This window comes from Patagioenas fasciata, chromosome 15, assembly GCF_037038585.1.
Source record: "Patagioenas fasciata isolate bPatFas1 chromosome 15, bPatFas1.hap1, whole genome shotgun sequence".
NCBI lineage: Eukaryota > Metazoa > Chordata > Aves > Columbiformes > Columbidae > Patagioenas > Patagioenas fasciata.
Window position 1 is genome coordinate 10,784,260 of NC_092534.1, and position 20,557 is coordinate 10,804,816.

The following is a 20,557-nucleotide window of genomic DNA, read 5'->3' on the forward strand; positions in this document are numbered from 1 at the left end:
ATGGACCTTCCTCCTCATCCTCCTTGCCCAGCCAAGGTGCAGAGGCAGGAGCTGCCCATCTGTGCTCCACCACTGCACACCCTGCTAAATGAAAAACAGCATTTAATTAGGATGCAGAGCTGGAGCAGCACACAAACACTCCATTACTACCAGCCTTGTGCACTTTAAAGCTCAGTTTGATGAAGAACCATTAAAAAAGGCTGATAACTGAACCAAAGCTTGAGGAGCGGAGCCACGTGCTGCATCGCGACAGCAGCTGGGGACACGGAGCAGCTGCAGCGTGGGAAGCACCAGCACTGCCTGCCAGAGGGGACACAGGGACACTGCCACCACAGCCCGGGGACATGGGACACGGCCGCGACACTGCGGTCAGGGACCCACAACAGAGGCACTGGGGCGGCCGTCACCTTCCCATCCCACAGCACCATCCACAGCCAATACAAAACAAAGAGTGGGTCCCTGCGGGGCACTGGGCACATCCCGAGAGCCAGAGTGGGGCACGTGGCCATGCACACCTGGAAAAACGCTCACTCAGGCAGGATGCCTAGTAATAAATTTATTGTATTTTATTACATATTCCCCTTTTTGCACTTAATTCCAATTCCTCATATTCAAACTCTTCTTTCTGAAAGAAAATGATTTTTAACATAAAAATATAAATTCTGCATATTAAAAGTGCATACACCTTGAATAATAAAACATACAAATAAATAATAAAAGGCATTGACACAGTCTCATGCACTTGTCCTCAAATAATTTAAAATTTATGGTACAATGCTCAATCCCAAGTAAAGACAGCCTGCTTTCCAAACTACTGTACAGTTCAAAAACATTAAAATACAGAAGAGAATATCAAAGGTGTGGTCAAGCCCACGGCCCAGTACCAGTGTACAGTGATGTGACATGCAGTTTTTAGAACTGTAGATATTCCAGTGTAAAATCTGACATTGTGTCCAGAAGAGAAACTGCATTTGCAACAGGACTTAAAATTCAATTTTAATCAATGGTGAGGCACAGTTGGTGAGCAAATCTGTACAAATTGGTATTTGGAAGGCCACAAGAAAATAATCTGGGTGCTTGTAGCCTGTATTCCCTTGTGTCACGCTGCCCAGGGCAATGTAGCACCTCAGAAAGGTTTCTTATTGCGCTGCACAAATGCCTTAGGAGCCCAGCGCTGACGTCCTTGCAACGCGTTTGTGCGGCAGGGCCTGGAGTGAAACAGAATTGGTGTTTACACTTAGTTTTAATCTGTGTCTTTTAGAAAACACTAGTTGTAGATACATTGAGTGTTATCGCCTTTAAAAAAAATAGCAGAGTCCCTAAACCTTTAGACCTCATATAGACATTCTACAAGTCTTCAGGTACTTTTATTTTACAAAATGCTCCTGATAGTAAATGCTTTATGGTGCTTTTATCAAGAAAACCATGTAGTACTTTGATCTCACCACAGATTAAAACTAAATTTCAGTTCCCTCCACAGATAACATCAGATACTGCCAAATTATTTTGGATTAGTAGGCAAATGACAAAGACACAAAAAAAGAGAACAGTAAAATTATGTGGAATGTTGTTTCCAGAGGCTCCTGGTGCTGGCTGGACAGACGAGGTGCTGCCAGGTGGCACCTGGTAGGGACACCAGGAGGAACCCGGGATCCGCACTTCATGCCACCCAAATGTGCTGCTGGGGACACCTCCCCTTGTCCCCAAGGCAGCCGCCCACCCCACAGCACCCACCGGCACACAGCGTCACCGCGGTTTGGATGGGAAGGGGACACGCGGTCACCGCGGCAGCCGGCACAGCTCTGCCCGGGAAGAGAGCAGAAGCCCCGTCACCACCAGTACAGGCAACGCACCAACCACTGGGAGCTGCTGCCCCAGCAGGGAAATTCAACAAAACCCCTCGCTCTGAGTGCTCGTACAGTTACAGGTGACTGCCTCTTACACTGTGGAACACGCCTTTATACATGGAAAACAGCAGGCTACACACACAACACTGATCAGGTTTTCTCTGGTAAAAGAAAAAAAAAACAAAACAAAACAATACAATACAGAAATCCAGTTTGTTCTCATTTCAACATTTCAGATCCCTTTGACTTTATGCTACACTCCAGCCTTGTCAGTAATGCAGAATTCTGCAAAGGAAAGAATCAAAGATGTGCAAACAAAGCAGGAACCCGGGACGTGCTCCCCTGCGCTGACACGCGGCTGTGGTGAGCAGGGGTCGGACCCACGGCCGCAGCCGGACACACGGCGCCGGTCCCGAGCAGGCGCTTGCATAGTCGGTCAGTGCATGCGTGGGTCTGGTGCTGCCATGCAAAACTGCCGCGGCACTGAGAAGAACGGGGTCATGCTCGAGTCTCAGCTTTGGAAAGCAAACAACCCTGCAGCTAGGACAGATGAGGGCACTTGCAGTGGAGTAAGTGTACTGTAATTAAGCTGCTAATTTTCTATCCTAAGCATAACTTTTTTTATTTAGCCATATTTGGTAAGTTTGAAAGGGTTAACAATTTATACACCCAAAGTGAGACACAAGTTACAGAGAACTGCAGGCACCAAATTGTCTATCAAATGTGATAAATACAAATAAAAGGTGCCTCTTTAATACACGTCATTGAAAATGTGCTTATAATTTGTATACTACTAAACACTATCCAAAAGACGTAGCTCAAAAAGGGTAAAAACCATTTCTTCAGGTGACTCCAGCAGGAATCTAGCACTAGAATGAGGGCGCTGCTGTCCGGCACCCAGAGGGCTGATGTTGGGGATGGGAGCAAGTGTCAGACGGCGTGAGTGACCTGGGAGTGTCACATGGTGAGTCCGGCCCAAAGCTGATGGGAAACACACGGCACAGCCCTCAGAGGATGCAGCTCCTGCTCTCCTGGAGTCGGGGGTCCTGAGGCTGCTGCAGCCAGCACAGCTCACCAGCCGCCCCACAGGTCATCCCCATTCGTGGTGTGACCGGCACAGCTCACCAGCCGCCCCACGGGCCGTCCCCATGCGTGGTGTGACCAGCACAGCTCACCAGCCACCACACGGGCTGTCCCCATGCGTGGTGTGACCGGCACAGCTCACCAGCCACCCCATGGGCTGTCCCCATGCGTGGTGTAACCGGCACAGCTCACCAGCCGCCCCACGGGCCGTCCCCATGCGTGGTGTGACCGGCACAGCTCACCAGCCGCCCCACAGGTCGTCCCCATTCGTGGTGTGACCGGCACAGCTCACCAGCCGCCCCACGGGCCGTCCCCATGCGTGGTGTGACCAGCACAGCTCACCAGCCACCACACGGGCTGTCCCCATGCATGGTGTGACCGGCACAGCTCACCAGCCACCCCATGGGCTGTCCCCGTGCGTGGTGTAACCGGCACAGCTCACCAGCCGCACCATGGGCTGGCCCCGGGTGTGGCGTGACCGGCACAGCAGACCTGACAGCAGCCATTCCTGTGCACCTCCAGGCCCCACGTGCCACCACCCAGGGGCAGGTGGAGACCCCTGGCCCGCCGTGACCTCAGGGGTGGCAGAACCCACCTCCTCACAGGCACGAGTGCCCCTGAAGCCAAACCCCAATTGTAAGAGGTGACAGTGTTTGAACAGCTGCCTTGGAGCAGCCTCGGCCTTCCCTGCTGCAAGGCTGAGCACAGAGGCGAGGTTGGCATCCAGGACTTGGCAGATCCCTCTTTGGAGCATTCCCCAGTGCCATCCCACATCCCTACGTCTGGACAGCGCTGCACACATGGACAGGAATTCCCATACAGGGAAGAGCTAAGAAATAAGCCTGATTTAAAACAAGGAGGGGAGAAGGACTGATGCTGCTTTTCCCCAAATCACTTTAAGTAGGGCCTGCAATAACCTACATTCAGTTTTAGAAAGATTTACTCTAAATCACTGATGGAGCCATGACTTTAAGAGCGACCAGGCTTGGCTTCATGCTCACAACAAACATACACGTTCTCTGCTCCCTTCAGCCCCCTCCTGCACCAGGAAGCTCAAAGACCACTGGAAATTGGTGACACAAAAAGCAGAGACGCAGCGTGGCAGCAAACAGCTGCGTTGTTACAGAACAGACACAGCCACAGAGCAGGGACCGCAGTTCCAGGTGCTGTGCAGGCCGGTTGGGCACACTGCCTGCTGTGTGCCTTGCACTCAGCAAGAACTACAACACACCCGTCAGTCAGAACCTTTCCTTGAGGACACCCTGCGTCAGGCACCCTGAGCCAGAGAACACGCCGGGCTGGCAGCATCTCGTCCGCTCCCAGACAGGGCACTGCCTGCACAGCCGCCTCTGCTCATCCGCAGAGCGAGGAGCCTGCGCCAGAGCTGCGGGTGCAGAGGGACAGGTACGACAGCCAGGTGGGCAGCACATGCAGAGCGGAGTGCTGGAACCAGCACCAACTGCCATCAGGAATTCTGGGGAACAGACAGAAAAAGAGCGAGGTTGCATATAATGGGATTGCAGAGGTTCAACTGCATTTCATGTCAGCTACAGGCACACTGGGCACTGGGACCTCCCGTTCTCATTTTGTGCAGTTACCATTCTCATGCCCCAGGTACAAACATATGGAACCAGCATCCAGCTACAACACCAACATGGACATGTCTTCATATTTCCTTCAGTCCAGGCATGCAATACAGGAGCAACACACCTCAAAGTTGCATACTAGCTTCCAGTTTGAACTTCCTCAGGGAACAACGGCATGAAAAGAAAGTGCCATTTGATAAAAAGAACCTTTCCTAAATGTCCCATGGTAAAACGCACAGAAAAATAAGTTCTGGCTATTTAAAGGATGCCAAGCCAAGTTAGCACTAGCCACGGGAATTACATTCTTGTTACTAGAGAAGAACCAACACAGCACAAGACCTTAATACAGATAAAACCTTAAACAAATACTTCAACATCCACATTTCAGGGAGTAATTTAAGTACTACATCGTGCAGCAAGTCTCATCTGCTCTGCTGAATAAAACAGAAAATAATCCAAAAATAATCCAAGTCATACATTTAAGAAGCGAGTAATGCAATCTTTGCTTCTGCTTGCTGCATGCCTGGGCTCTGTGGCACTGCCACTTCGCTCCACACACCCACTGCCTTTCCCTGAGCTCTCTGCTCCGCAGAGCTTACTGCAGATGTTCCAGGACAAAAAGTGACCACGGAGCAGCAGCGTGCCCAGCAGACCTGAGGACAAGACTTCCTGCAGGGACACCAGCCCAAGAGGAGGTGGAGTAGATCAGCTCTGAGTTACTACGTGTTTGAGGGCGGTTTGTTACAGTGACAGAAAAAACATCTGTCCACAAACTGAGCCTGGAGCAGCTTTGCCACATGAGTGAGGACAGGCAGGGACCTGATTCAGGACACCAGAGTGCCCAGCACTGCCCAGCGGCTGCACGCCGGGACCTGCGCAGCACATTGCTGATGTACAGAAAGGATAAGCAGCACATCAATAAAAACTCATGAAATTAAAAAAGAAAATATTACACTGCATGTATATAAAAGGACTTAAGGAATCCACCTTTGAAGAGGAATCTTAAAGAACATGAGGAATCTCCCCCGTGAGAAGGTCAAGTAAACAGAGACATCCCTCAATGTAGTGTTTGAACCCTGGCAGAGACTCACCGCACACGTAGGGGACGGCTTTGCCGAAACACACGGGGAAGGGGAGCAGCACACCGCTGGGAGGGACGCAGCAGGCTCTGGAGAATGCAACAAACTGCTCCGGTATTTCGGTGCAGCCCCCGACCCGCAGGAAGGGGCTTGTTCAAAGCATGCTCAGAGAAGGCAGAGAGGAGATGGTGACACTTGGCTTATCTCAATGCTACTCCTATAAATAACGGATGCTATACTCACACCACTACGATGAAGCATCTGAGGATATTGGGAAACGCTGCTGGCTTAGGAGTTTGAGCAGGGTCCTACCAGTGTTACCCCACTGAGGTGCACGATGACAGCTCTCCCATGGCACTGCCACCGCCCTCCACCCTGCACAGGCACAGCTGGCAACAGCTGCTGCTCAGTGACTTCTCCTGGTGCTCAGGGTAGTGCTTCAGCAGACACAGTGAGTAAAGATGACACAGTAGGGGTTGCCTTAGGTGTGGGCAAAGTAAAACTCTTCAGAGATACAGCAGCAAAAAAATCATGTTACATTTCATAAGAAACCCCACCACTTTCTGCTGTTGGAATGCAAAAATGAAATCTATGACAGACACATGTACGCATGGACACACAGGTACCTTTCCGTCCATCCACTAATGCTAGTCCCTCCTATACTGGCTGAGTATATACCTGAGAAACAACATTAGTGTTGAAATATTGCCCTTTAGAAAGCCTGAAAAATGGAGGGGAGCAGGGAGAGGGGGTTGAGAGAGCACAAAGAAGTGGCAGTCTCTCCTTTCCAGTTTCCTTCGCATCCTCCACAGCTCAGAACAAGGCCGTACACCAGCACGGACACAGCCTGCTCAGAACAAGACCAAAGGAATATCAGTTCACAGCTCTACAAAGCACACTAGTGTCAGTACAACCAGGTTTCAGATTTCAAACCTTGAATCTGCAGAAAGTTGTTGCATTTTCTATAAAGAGACTCCTGTACAAGTGCTATGGGACAGCTGCATTCATGTTCAACAACTCCAGCTCCACCACCTGCATCAGTGCTGGCTGCCTGTGGCTATTTGGTTTGATGGCAGAATCAAAAGGCGCTTTAACAACTTGCAGTTAACTTCTCCTCAAAACATACATTAGGCACATTAACAAAAAAAAAAAACAAGAGCTCAGAATAAATTAGCTTCTCAGCAGAAGAAAAGACACCTGGATTGCAGCATTTCACTGAGGTTCCAGAGAAGGCCGTACAGACACCTGCATGCTGGAAGGTAATTTTTTCAGCGGTTTGTCAGTGGACTGCTTGCCACTGGAAGGAGGAGACTGGACTCCGGGATCTAGCTGGGAAGACTTGGACTTGCGGCTGGATAGCAGAGAATGTTTGTTGGGTGTGGCATCTTTTGGGACAAGTTTTTCTTTCGCAATAATGTTGGCATTGGTTTGAGAGGCTGGCGGGACTACACCTCTCTCCGATTTGTCTTCCAGCACATTTTTGCTGCCTGACTTGGAACTGCCACCCCCTGCCTTTTTTGAGAGCATCGTCGTCTTCCCCAGGTCTGCTGACCTCCGTGTCTCCTTCTGCCTTAAGGCTGATTTAAAGAAAGACAATCCTTTCTCCTCCGACTTGCTGTCCCTCTTCAGACCAGAACGCACACCGGTGCTTGGAGACCGCAGGTTGGCCATGGAGGAGCTCCGCACGTGCTTACTGTCGACTGCCCTGCTGTCACTCCGGGAGTGGCTTATCCGCGGGGAGCTCGTTCTTGAGCTGCTGGTAACACTTGCTTTATCCGACCCCAGACTTATCTTAGAGCCCTCCCTGCTGAGGCTTCGGTCTGAAGTCCGGCTCTTCCCAGCAGAAGAGCCCTTAGTCAATGAGCCTGATGGGGTCTTCTTGGCAGCTGTGCAGGATGGAGAACTTGACTTTTGCTTCTGTTGAGCCGATGGGACAGGCGCCTCGAGGGGCTTTGTGCCATGGTCCTTCCTAGACTGAGCGGGAGCAGGAGACCCATGTCGCCTGCTGGCCCTGGAGGAGTCCGTCTTACTTCTAGATCGGGAAACTTTCTGGGAACTCCTTAGCGGAGGAGGAGAAGAGTGAGAGCCTTTGGTCTCTCGGGTAGATGAGACTGTCCTTCCCTTCCTCAAACTTTTGTCTGGCTCAGAAGCTCCCTTGGAGCCGTGAACCTTTTTAGGGCTGCCCTCTGCTTTCTCTGCAGCCAGCCCTGGCCCGCTGGGGGCTGCCACCTCCTTCACTGGAGAGCTATCCACAGAATCGCTCTGATCAACAAAGGCGATTTGATTGTTGTTATCAAAAGGGTCCAAAGCAGGGTGGTTCCTGTCTGGCTGCACAGAGCTTTTACCATACCCGTCTGAAAGGTCTGAGCTAGATGTCCTTACAACAGACTCCTCCCTGAATGCCCCTTCCATGACAGCCAAGGGAGCCCTGCGAGCCGCCTTGTGCTCTCGCCGACTGCCATCGCAGGGCTCCAAGTAGCTGCTCGAGAGGTTCCTCAGGCTGCCAAAGCAAGAGGTGGAGACTTTATCATCAGCAGCCTCCCCGATCTTCTCCAGGGTGGAAGCAGAAGTATGTACAGGGGAATCTCCGGAGAAGCGGGATGGAGAGTTGGAACGCAACTGCAGTTTTGCAGAGAGCGACCAGGAGGGCCTGACCCCATTTTCACTCACTGCCAGCGGGCTGGTGACAGAAGATCTAGACGACAAGCTCTGACGCTGGACACTTCTTACAAATGGACGAGTTGAAAATCCTCCTGCAGAGAAAGAAAACGACATCATCAGCATGAAAGCCTAGCCTGCAGTTGGTTTATCCTGCCCATCCACAGATGCTATTTCCCCAAGAGAGTCAGACTGCCCAGCTACACCACCATGTCCCTCTCCTCGTGCCTGCTACAGGCACAGCTTCTTGCTTAAAAGCTGAATAAGGAATTCAACAACTGTTATTTGTTAGTGGCCACCCAGAAGTAACTCTCTGAAACTTTTAACCGAAAAATCCAGATTTTCCTCTCATCCCTGAGCAGCATGAGATCAAACACAGGTTTTGCACCCTGGAAACCCTTGAAACTAACAATGAGTTCACCAGTTATGATTGTGCTCCCAGAAACACATTGTTCTGTATCAAAGATTATTTTCCCATATCATCCTCTGAAAAGCAAAGTAGGATTCCTGCCTCTTTAGGTAAAGCAATGTATTTGGATTTAGAAACACAAAGTACAACAATAAGCATTTCAGAACTGTGACTACCATGGCCAGATGTGACAGTGGTCACAGCGCTGCTGCAGGGACATCTCTCTACCAGCTTCAAAATGCTCAGACTGACACCTGAAGCTCAACACTTTCAAAATTATAAAGCACTAGGTGGAGGAGCCAGGCAAAGCCAGGACCTGAACAGTTATTCGCACACACAAGTGAATTAGTGCATCTCCTCACCTCCCTGGGAGCAGTCAGCCACAGCAATGGGCACCTGTTCTAAGTTGTGAAGATACACCAGCCTCCCTGCAAAGGTGCTGCAGCAAAACTGACAAAAACCACAAGTAGTTCTTGACTGAGGGGTTTGGTTGACAGTATTTCCTTTCTTTGAAAGGCTCCTTAACGTTCCTGCCCTGCTCTTCTCCATCCTTTCATACTAGAGAAAAGCTCAGCTGAGCCAGAACCCATCTACTCCTATGGACACAGTGCCAGTGTCCCCGGCTGCTCGAGTGACTGTCCCTTGCCATCACGTGTTTTGCCCCTGTCTTAATAGGGATCTTGCACCAGAAAGCCTAGCAGCCCGGTATCCCCATGTGCTGCAGCATTGATACACACCATCATCTTCACTCCTCTCTCCAGTCAGCTCCACTGATTCCGAGAGCGAGGCCAGAGAGGTGCGCCGCGAGGAGGCTGCCGAGGCGATGCTGGGCTGCTTGCTGCCGGGCAGGCGGCTGACCCAGTGCTCGCACAGCGAAGAGCTGGTGGAGCCTGCAAGAACCAGGCACAGGCATCAGGTCAGCAGCTGCACACGGGAAACCCACGCAGAGGAAGGTCCACCCTGTGACAGACCCTGGAGCTGGCCCACACAGCCCCAGCATCCAGGTACTGCCGAGAGAACAAGCCTTTGCTCTTATAAAATAGTTACAGCTGTAAATGGCAGATTTGCACTTGTGTCAGTGTGCTGTGAATCACAGAACCCGTGCAGCAGCACGTAGGCAGAGGGCAGTCCTCCAGCTGCCACAAAAAGGCAGAGTGAGCCCTGTCCTTTCCCAAGCCACCAAGCCCGTGCCAGCCCCCAGCTCACCATGGATTCAACCAGCAGGTTCAGCCGCTGGCTGCCCACCCAAGACCATCGGCACTGCTGGCAGAGTGAGCTCCTCACACTTTGATGTCCTGGTTTTGACAAGGGCAGCTCTGAGCAGAACCACCCGTGGGGGTGGAGGGGGTTCCCCATCCCCAGCCTCTTTGCCACAACCGGCCTGACTGGCAGAGCCAGGGGTTCCCTGGCCCTGGTGCACAGCAGACACAACTCACTGAGCTCTGGGGCAGAGAGCAGGGTTTCAGCAGAGCCAGGCAGAAAATTCTTCAGAAGGCCAAAGTATGCATGAGAGATAAACTATAACCGCTCTATGACAAGGCCAGCAGAACTTACCTGCCACAGAGCTGTTAGCAGACCATGACGGGATTGCTGTGCGTCTCTGGTAGAAAAGAATGTATGCTGTCTGCTTGCAGACTTCATTTTCAGCAAGTTGCTGGACTTCACTGTCATCAAAGCAGTACCACTGGCCGTCAACTGAGTTTTTGCAATATGCTGAGAGAAAAACGCGTTACTATTAGACTTTCCTCACTCCTACTGCTCTCAGGTTTGCTGTATGAGAACTTCAATGTGACCTTATCCACTGTGATGGACTTGGAGGAGAATGAAAGAACAGATTTACTCATGCAACACATCCTCTTCCAGTCTGACTGGCAAGATGGGGCCTGAGCCCACCAGAATGCAATGAATAGCTCCCAGTTCAGGATTTCCTTTGTCTGGCTCAGAACAGAACCCCGCCTAGGGTGGCTCTGTTCACGTCATGTTCTGTTATTTTCAGCATCCTCCTCCACCACTGAATCTCCTTCTGACTGAACCCACCCAGGACAACCCAGCCCAGAGATGTACACCCAAGGGCAACACCAGGCACACGCATCTCCTGGGCTGCTGTGGGAAGTCATGTAGATCCTAAGAACCACCAAGCAACTCTATCCCTGGGTGCTCTGGGAGCTGCTGAAATAGGCCAAGAGGAGCTAATAAACTGGCTGTGCACATCAGCAATCTGTAAACACCTCCTGTGTGTCACAGCCTCTTGCAGCTACAGAAGTTCTAAGTTGAGTGGTCAGGAGCATTTCTGAAACATGAAAGGTTGGTGCTATTACTCTGAAGGAAAAAAAAAGATAGCAGAAAAAGGAACATACATGAGGTGATTTGGGACCACCATTGTTCCATTCCTCAAAGTCACAAAGGCTCCCCCTCCAGAAAACATAACCTTTTTCTTTCTGGAAGGATCTAACGTACATAATATTGCAGGATACTTGCCTGTATAGTGTCCCCCTTGCATGGTGCCATGATGATTGCAGACAGCATACAGGTCATAGATGTAGTCCTCAGGATCCCTCCCGAGACCATACGGTCGCCTCCACGGTGACCAGTGAGATGGCAGACTCCAGCTGCTCTGACTGCGCTTCACAACGTGAGGAGTCATATCCAAACCACTCAGGGGGAATTTAACCATATTCTGAAGTTTCATCCTTCGGTCTCCCTCCTGCACAAACAGAGAAGAGCATGAGCAGCAGTGGCAGCAAGGCCACCATGTCTGGAGAGGAACATGCAGGGCGGAACAGTTGCTTCTGAAGACGTGGTGTGGTCAGGTTGCTGCCCAGCTGAGCAGTCCTCAGCACCACAGACATCCTTACCTGTCTGAACCTCTTGAGATGGATGATGAGGACATCAGGTAAGGTCCAGAGGCTCAGTGTGATGCTACCCTGCTGCAGCTGCTTGCAGTGTGGGCATCGCCACGCATCATCCGGGGCAAGCTGCAAGGAAAAGGCAGCAGTGGGTATTAGTTTCCAAGTTCCAAGGCAGCTTTCACTGCTCCTCTGCTGCCCCAGCCCATGCAGACACTGACCCGTCATCCATCCACTCCAGCATTTCTCAGGCTCATTGGAAATGCAGGGTTCCCAATGACCTTTTCAGAACAGTGACAAGCAAAGAGACAGGGGCGCCTCACGCAGGAGGCACTTTCCATGCAAGACAGAATTCACTAGTGCTGCTGAGCAGAGAAGCTGTTTCCACCTTAGGAACTCCAATCCCTACGAAGTGAGGGAGAAGAAAAAGCAAAGGTAGAAAGCAGGCAGGCTTGGCAGCCTGAGTAAAAGTATTCTCACAAGAAAAACAGCAGCAAAGAAAGAATCGGAACAGAAGGAAGACTTGTACTTCAAATTTCATCCCTGACACCTTGCTGCCTTCTGGAAACCCTCTTCCTTCCAATGTCCCATTGGCACAGACTTATGAACTGCAGACTTTCATTGTTCACCAAGGAGAATGTGTTTTTTCAAAGACGCAAACAGGGCATGCGCTCCTCTCCACAGCCTACAGCTCAGAAAACTCAGAAGCCAGAGAGCTTTAATCTGTCAAGCAACTTCTCTCTCATCTCTGAGAAGCAACAAGGGAGGCTTCAAAATTATTAAAGCTGAGGTCCGCAGTCCACCTCCCAGTCCATCCCTTTTTAGCAGCATGAGCAAAGTTGGACGAGGAGAGTAGCCATGCTTCTGGAGAACTGAGCTCAGCACCGGTTGAGGGTCCCACTCCATGGAGTGCCTGGAGCCCACCCAGCCCCGCTCAGGCTTGGAAACTCACAGCTGCTCCAAAATAGAGCAGTGAATTCCCAGGAAGAAGCCACGCCAGAAAATTCATTGCTATTTCACAGGGAGGAAACTTCAGAACAGAGGAGTAAGTTCTCATATCAACATCTCGGGGACAAAAACCCCAAAAGCAGTATCTTCAACAACTTCCTCCTCACTACAAGGAAACTGTTAGCAGGGCTGGTAACTAGTGCTCTGTTACCAGTTTATTCTCCTGTCTCAACAGATGAATGTTTGCAGCAAACAGCTACTCCACTGCAGGTGGGAGATCAGGCAGCTCATGGATCAGCCAGACCTCCTGAGTATGGTCCCTACCTGTTCCTCTTTGGTGTAGAGTTGGAAACACTGAGATAAAGTGCAGGTCTGAGGTTGGTGATGAAGCTCTCTCTGCTGGCGGACACTTTCAGAGTCTGGAATATACTCCTCTTCTGTATTCACAAACAAGCTGCGTCAGGGAGACACCACAGTTACCAGCATGTCCACCCACTCCCCATGCTGCTGAGAGCTGTTCTAAAGGTACAACCAGCAGCTCTTTCCTGAATTTGTCTCATTACATATGAGCAAGAGCTCACTGGCAGGAGATCCTGCCAGGGCAGCACAACTGAACCCAGGGGTGAACCCATGGGCACCCACTGCAGTTTGTCTCGCCACCCACGAACTCTCACATGAATGATTTGTGGGGAAAGAGCCACAGATGAGACTACTGCTCCATAATGCAAAGCCCAGCTACAGAGAAAAGGGCCCCACCTCAGAGCAGGTCTGGGACACCCAGCTCTGGTCTGTCCCTGTGGACAGCAACAGGTTCTGAGGGGTCTCACAGCTGCTGAAGTGTGCACAGTTCACACAAGCAAGCTGCACACGTCACTCTTGAGGTGAACATGCTTTAAGGCTTTCTATTTCGTACTTACTAGTCTTTCGTTTCTTTGTCCCATTCTACCACTAATTTCACATGAGCAGTTCCCCCCTGTCCACATGACTTCAATGCCCTGGAGAGAGGAGCAGACAGCAGTTACACCACCTTTCCTTTTGCAGCCCATATAACTTCTCTCCACTAGCCCATCATCCTTCCTCTGCTCCCACACAGCCCAAGTTCACACAGGAGGAAAAGGAATTCATACAGCAAAGGACATGGCAAAGCTGGCAAACTGCATCTCCCTAAGTACTTTAGTTTTGTAAATAGATGTATACTTATTGACAAAACAGGCATCTACAAAAATTTCTAAAGAATAACAGTCACTAAAAGAGAAAAAAAAAAAACAAGGGGGGGAGTAGCACTTTCATTCTGTTCTCCATCTCCAAGGGGAACAGACTCCAGATGGCATGACACAGAACCCAGGAATCCTCACACAGCTTCTTGAGGATACTCAGCTGCTCCCCTGCTCCTCCACTCCACACACCCCCACGAGGACTGTCCTTTTCTGCAGGTTCCCAGCCCACAAAACCCCCTCCGCCCCAGGGAAGAGGCCCACCTCACCTTTCCACTGTGGGGTGGCAGAGGGGTCGTTCCTCCTGAGGTAGCAAGTACGTGATGCCCACAACGCTGACCACTCGCAGGCTGAACGGGCAAACCTGCAGCAAAGAGAGCTGATGCTGTCTCAGTGGTTCCGGCCCCACTCACCTGTGTGCAGCCCGCCCTCGGCACTGACTGACATGGAAAACACGTTCTGGGATGAAGTACATGAGAAAGCAACCACACAAGGTCTCCAATCCGCCTATGCCAAGCAGCTAATGGGGTGAGGGACAGCAACCGAGGCTTTGTACCCAGACCGGACACCCCCTCCACCCTCTGCACCCAGGGAGTTCTCAGCAGAAACATGCTGTCACTAAACAAATGTTTCAGCTTTTCTCTTAGGCAAACATGACCTACCAGTGGATTTCCAGTGTGCACAGCAGCACTAATCTCTCAGATACTTCTTGGGGGCAAGGAAGGAAGTGAAGCATGCAATTTCTTCACCTGACCAGTCTAATCTTACCTGTACCTTTCACAAATACACAACAGCACCAAAGAGGTGGAATACCGGACTTTGACATTATTGCACAGAGAAACATGGGGATGCCATCAGTTCAGCGAGTGCAGGATGTTCAGCATTCTGAGTAACCGGCTCCCGTCACACAGAGCTGAAGCCTCCAAACAGACGAACCATTTGGCTCACCTGCATGCAGGCTGCAGGCCGCAGGAAATACTGCATCTTCTCCAGAATTTCCTTCTGCAGAATATCCCAAGCAATTGTTTTTTCCAAATGCAACACAAAGGGCAAACCAAACCTACAGGAGGGAGCAATTGAACAATTATTCTGTTCAGCAATTGGATCTCCAAACTCTGACAGTGACACTGTCCTCACGTGGCACTGGCAAAGCTCATCGTTTAGATAAAACTCCCCAGAAATAAGGCATTTAAAACCTTGTCTCCAGAGGAGAGGTGCTTAACTGCAAGGAAACACTGCTTCAGCTGCTCAAGCAAAGGGCCTTTTTCCATGGGCTGCAGCGCTACTCTGTGCTCAGAGCTCTGCAGCCAGGCTGGGACAGTGTTTTGTGAAACAAACTGCAGCGGCTGAGATGGTTCTCAGTCTGTGGTTGGTACAAATGCCTTTGCCATGATCATTTCTCACTTCTCCCACCCCGTCTGCACTCCAATTAAAAACATTCACCCACCAGAGGGTCTGGTCAGTCATGCTGGCTGCTCTGACCCCAGAGAGCTCTGTGGGGGTGGCATGTCCTTCCAACCACCCTGTGTTCACCCCTTCCCATTGACAGTGTTTCAACATGCTAGTTTAAGTGCACCCCAATTAGGAATCAACATGTTCTTTAGCACTGAACACAAGGCTGTCCCTCCTTCACCTCGTGCTTTCACTACAGTAAACCCCAGGCCAGCTCAAGCTGCAGGCAGGAGTAGCTGAAGCTCCAGTCACCTCTTGCTCTGCTGTCCAGTGCACGCTCTGTTACACACCAGCAGGACGATCTTGTCATTCGCTGTTGGTTTTGCAGAGGACTGTTCCAGTTTTCCAGACTTCACCGTTCCTTGAGAGTACGATATTGTTCGGGAGTGCTCAGTGCCACATTTCAAGTTATTCAGGTTATTGTTCACATGTATTCCTGAAAAATAAGGAGAAAGGAAACATTTTGCTATTTCATTTGCCTTTAGTGCCCTGATGGCCCCTGTAAGAAACCTCCTTTCAGCTGCAGAGGAGCAGGTCAGTATGGAATCAAGACCATTTTTAATACTTGTAGGAAGGCTTCAAAGAGCAATTACTTTTCATAATGGCTGTTTCTTTACAGAAAGAAATTACACGTAAGTGCTCACCTAACTCATTTTTCACAGTAATTTCTACAAGTATTCATGGCTTTGTCTGCCTGCAAGAAGAGCTGAAGTGACAGAAACCCTACTTGTTACCTCCAATAATAAAATTTGCCTTTGATTACACTCCATCTACCCAGGATGCAATTATTCCCTTTCACCAAGCAGGAGAAGCAGAGAAGCAGAGCTTTTTCAGCTTTGAAAGTGATTGTTCATTCCTGAGACTGTTTATTCATCGCCGGCAATCTGATTTTAAATAACACAATTTCAATGGCTTCATCTGGTCCATAGCAGATCTTTAAATTAAGCCTGACAACAGATTTCACATTAAGCCAGCCTGACCTGCAGAATCAGCCCCAGGAAGAGGCAGAGAGGAGCGTAAATCGCTTCTTGAGAACCTCCCTGCTGACAAGGCCATTAAGTCTGCTGGAATGAGTCTGGACAAAGAGTTGAAATCAATACACCAGAACATCAACTGCTTGTGGGACTTTTTATTCTCAAGTACATCCTTTTCCAAAACAAGTCTCCTGGTCAACCACGGTGGGTATTAAGAGCAGCTATCAACGTACCTCTCTGACTGAGGATACCCTCGGGTCTAAAGATCTCCGGGGTCTCAAAGGCAAAAATGCAGTCACTTTCATGAATGGTGTCCAGGTCATCAGTATCACAGAAGGATCGATGAAACCCATCATAGTACATCTCCGTCAGCACGATCTAGAGTCAGCAGAAGCAAGCCAGAGCCCATGAAACCACCTGTGCCTGCTCCAGCTGACCTGCCCCATCTCTCAACTGGCATTTTCCTGCTACAGGAAGACATTCCTCAAAACACCCTGGCATCAGTCAGGGTCAAGGAAGAGGGAAAAGAACTGCCATAAAGGAGGAGCTGGGGTAATGGCAGTATGCAAAGGGGTTTTGGTGGGATCTGACAGCGTTCCTGAAGCTCTTCCTAAAGAGGAGTTCCCCATGGGTATGCAGTGGCTCCCTGGCTGCCAGCACGCACGGATCAGTGGGCGATCAGGCAGCTCTGCACCTCACTGACGGCTCTCCCAGCATTGCCGGGCTGCAAAGAGCACAGGGAAAAGCACCATCCAGATCATCCCCACCCCGCCTCCCCCATTCAACTCCTCCACACCCAATATGGGATGAAAGCCTCTATGCTGTGTCCCACTGAGGGCAGGGTGATGAGCTCAGCCTGTTACCTGCTCTGTGGGTATCTTGGTCTCAGAGGAGACAGCCTCCCGCAGCCTGGCCACCGTCCCAGCCATGGGCACGGCCACCCCGATGCGCATGCAGTGTGAGCACTTGCCCTGGTACACCACGGTGACGTAGAGTGGCCTGCGGAGAGGACAAAGAGCTGCTGGGGCTGCACTGAGTGCTCAGGGGTGGGCAGCCTCCATCCACCTGGGCTGCCCGAACCCACAGGGACCCCAGTCAGCCCAGCCAGGGGGCACCCAGGCTGCCCGAGGCCACAGGGACCTCCCCGGCACTCCAGATGCACTCACACCAGAATTATGCTCAGCTGCAGCTGGACAAATATGTTTGATTTCCAGACTCCTTTCTCACAACACGGACTGGAGTTACTTGTTCCCACAAGCACAAAGGCTCTCAAAAAAAGCCTCACAAAGTTAAAAATAAAACTCTCTATTACAAGGCAATTGTAATTTTCCAACAAAGATCCTGTAATGTGGCTCTGGAAAGTCCAAGGCAGCACCTTGAAGCTGCTACTGGGAACGGTCACCCCATTGTGTCCCTGCGCTCAGCCCTCTCCCCAGCAGCACGTCGGGAGGGCACGAGGGGCAGCCAGGGACCCCTCCCGAAAGCCCCTGGGTGCTGGAGCAGGGACTGCTGAGCCAAAAGTGACATCAGCATATTCCATATGTTCTTTCTTTACTTTGCTCCATTGCTTCTTGAACCCAGACAAGTTTTCTGCATGCAAAACATCAGGTGAGTGAGTTGCTTGTTCACACCACAGGTAGCTTTGCTGTGCCTCTCTACCTTTGCTCTGAATGCCACATCTGGATTTTTTTTTTCCACCCTGGAGCTTCTCTCTTTATTGGCAACAGCTGAGTTTCCAAAAAGCAAAACATTTTGCAGGAGATTCACTTTTTGAAATTGGAGTGATCAGTGAGACTGTTCTAAAGGAAATTTCAAAAAGTGTTCCATCCTTTTCTCCTTTCTAATTTTAAATGCTATAAATTAAATCAAAAGCAAAATACTTGTGTTACCTGCAGAGACATTTTTTCCTCCTAAAAATTAATTCTATAGGAAGTTAAGGGTGGGGGCACAGGGCCATTCTGAAAAAGTAAATGCCCCAATTTTCCAATTTACCTGCAAAGCAAAAAATTAAGCCCCCTATGGTCCTATCTATCTTTTTTAAAGACTTACCAGAGAGATTTTGCTGACATCTCTCTTCCTTCTGCAGCAAATTAAATAACACTACATGCATGAGAAACAGCCAGCGTTAGTTCAAGACAGTCACGTACCGTGTGTGAGGCAGAGGAATCGGCAGAGAGATGCAGAGGAACGGGTCAAAGGTGTTACTCTGCTTCTGGCAATGTGGGCACGTCAGAGAGGACCTGGTGCAAGTACAGGTAACAGGACAGAGTTAAACCCACTCCATCAGGAATGGATAATCCACCAAATCACAAACAAAAGCCTTTGCATGTCAGCCTGGCTGCCCCTTTCTACTCTTCTTTCTCCACACAGAGCAGCCCTGCAGAGGCTGTACAGACAGCTGCTGGAAATGACGGGCTCCTGATTTCTAATTCCTTTTAAAGTAATTAGCCTCAAAGTTCATTACAGGGCATGCCGGGAAAAGACTTAATTCCAGTCACTGAATCCAGCTTCTAATAAACATCACTGCAAAATTAATAATTCACCAGCAATAGCTCCAGCATGGAAAGTCTGGAAGGATTTTCTGTTTGAAGAGAGGTGAAGTGACAGGAAAGAGCTGGCAACAGTCAGCACAGTAGGTGAACAGATCCCTCTTACAAGGGAAACACTCCAGACAACGCATCTCTCACACTCAGAATTAATCTGCACTTTATGCGGGCTTCGTGGTTTACACCAGGCTTAAGGCTTCTCCTTTGTACAGGAAGCCTTGGCAAGTATAAGGGGAAAGCCCAGCAATTACAATTCTTATAGCAGCACCGATACGGCCATAGAGAAACACTGGAAATTAGGTTGTTTTCTTGTATTAGTTTTGAAATGAGAAAGCTCCCTTCCCATGAAGTATGGAAAACTCATGAGAACCCCTGAAGGGACAGTGAAAGGTTCAGCTCAGAATTCCCAAGCACCAGGTTACAGGAGCTCTGGAGATTCCTGGGACTCGTAACAGCCGCAGAGCCTCACAGCACCAAGTGCCCAGGTCTGTGTTCCTCTGATAGGCTTTTGGGACGCATTAGGGCATGGGAGGAGGGAGTACACACTGAAGATTTTCACAGAATATACTGAATTAGAAGAAAAACTCTCCTGTGGAGCAAGATCTTAGTTTAGACTTCATTCAGCAGGAGTTCAGAAGCAGCTGTTAACACAATAACATCAGTCTCAGCTGTACTGGGAGCTAGTGTCACAGTAGAATTACATTGGGGTCACCACTACATGCAATAATGCCTAAAAACTTACAAAATATCGTACCTGTACTGTGCTTGAAAGAGTTCCTGCACAAAAGTACAACTGATTGGAAAGGCTGGACCCTCGAGCAGCACGTCATCCTCCAGTGGTGGCTGAAAGAGAAGAATAAACCCCAGAAGTGCATCCAAGCATGGGGATGCACCATGTTGGATGGCTCCAGCTCTCCCTCTGAAACTTGTACCCTCCTTGTCCAAAACCACCAGAAAAATCTCATGAGATTTTCAAATACCAAGCGTGCTCTGCTCAGGCGGTGGTTATGCAGAATGGAGGTAGCCAGGTGGGGTCTGACACCCGCTGATGTGTCTGGCAGCCCCTCCCTGTGACACCCCCCAGCTCTCCCAGAGCACAATGTCACCAGGTTGTATTGGGGAACACGTACCGGGGTCAGTGCACTGGCTGGCTACAGTCACAAGGCCAGAAACAAAGAGTATTTTAACCCAAGCTTTTGTTCCATACACACTATCAGAGGTGAGAAACCAACACACAGATCCAGTTTAAAAACAATGGCTGTATGCAAAGTTACAGCCACTGTCCCACACTGGCTCCCAGCAGAACCTCTCACCTTGAGTGGAGACATGCCACTGTAATTCACCACATTGTTCAGGTCTTCGTGGACTCTGTCGAGGAGCCAGAGCAGGAACTCCTGTGCGTCATGCTGGGCATTCCCACGGTACTGCATCGCGTTCTTGGACACAATGTTCTGCAGAGAGACACAGACAACATGCAGCAAAAGTGTGAGAATCAGGCTCTTCCCATCACTGAGCCCTCATGCTCGGAGCCAGGGCTGCCGGCAGCTCTAGCCAGGCACTGTCCTGCCCCGCACCAGGACCGGCCATAAGCCTCAAGACCCTCCGCACCCCTGAGTCACAGCAGCAGATGATGCCTCGCTGGGAAAACTGGTACCTGCTCCCCCAGCAGCACAGAGGGGTTATGGCAGGGCTTAGGGAGGAACAGCATCATCATTTAAACAGCAACGGTTATGGCAAACCTGGGACTTGAGCTGAGCATCAGAACCACCAGCCCCCTTGGGACAACTGCAGGGACCAGGGGCTCATAGAACCAGAGCTCCTCCATTGCTTTGATCACCGTGCAACAGACTGGAGAAATGAGGTTGGGCTGCTTGCTTTATCCCTCTAGAAAATGGGGTCATCAGAAAGGGGGAGG

General features: G+C 50.2%; 1 protein-coding gene across 3 annotated transcripts in view; it reads right to left on the bottom strand.

Moving 5' to 3' along the window:
- Window positions 1-541: 541 nt before the first annotated feature.
- The window catches only part of USP31 (ubiquitin specific peptidase 31), a 28,015-nt gene continuing 7,999 nt past the window's right edge, over window positions 542-20,557 (bottom strand). Inside the window, exons 1-16 of one of the 3 annotated variants that reach the window (XM_071815386.1) lie at window positions 20,382-20,448; window positions 19,956-20,093; window positions 19,397-19,485; window positions 18,244-18,336; window positions 16,960-17,095; window positions 16,330-16,474; window positions 15,375-15,558; window positions 14,619-14,730; window positions 13,940-14,034; window positions 13,374-13,451; window positions 12,781-12,910; window positions 11,518-11,637; window positions 11,141-11,366; window positions 10,217-10,375; window positions 9,400-9,552; window positions 542-8,348 (exon numbers count right to left, since the gene is read on the bottom strand). In XM_071815386.1, coding sequence (XP_071671487.1) covers window positions 6,808-8,348; window positions 9,400-9,552; window positions 10,217-10,375; window positions 11,141-11,366; window positions 11,518-11,637; window positions 12,781-12,910; window positions 13,374-13,451; window positions 13,940-14,034; window positions 14,619-14,730; window positions 15,375-15,558; window positions 16,330-16,474; window positions 16,960-17,095; window positions 18,244-18,336; window positions 19,397-19,485; window positions 19,956-20,072 — 3,378 coding nt within the window. In that variant the 5' untranslated portion in view covers window positions 20,073-20,093; window positions 20,382-20,448 and the 3' untranslated portion in view covers window positions 542-6,807. Of the gene's footprint in view, window positions 8,349-9,399; window positions 9,553-10,216; window positions 10,376-11,140; window positions 11,367-11,517; window positions 11,638-12,780; window positions 12,911-13,373; window positions 13,452-13,939; window positions 14,035-14,618; window positions 14,731-15,374; window positions 15,559-16,329; window positions 16,475-16,959; window positions 17,096-18,243; window positions 18,337-19,396; window positions 19,486-19,955; window positions 20,094-20,381; window positions 20,449-20,557 lie in introns of those variants that run through there. The other 2 variants (XM_065850420.2, XM_071815385.1) reach the window with 2 other exon arrangements.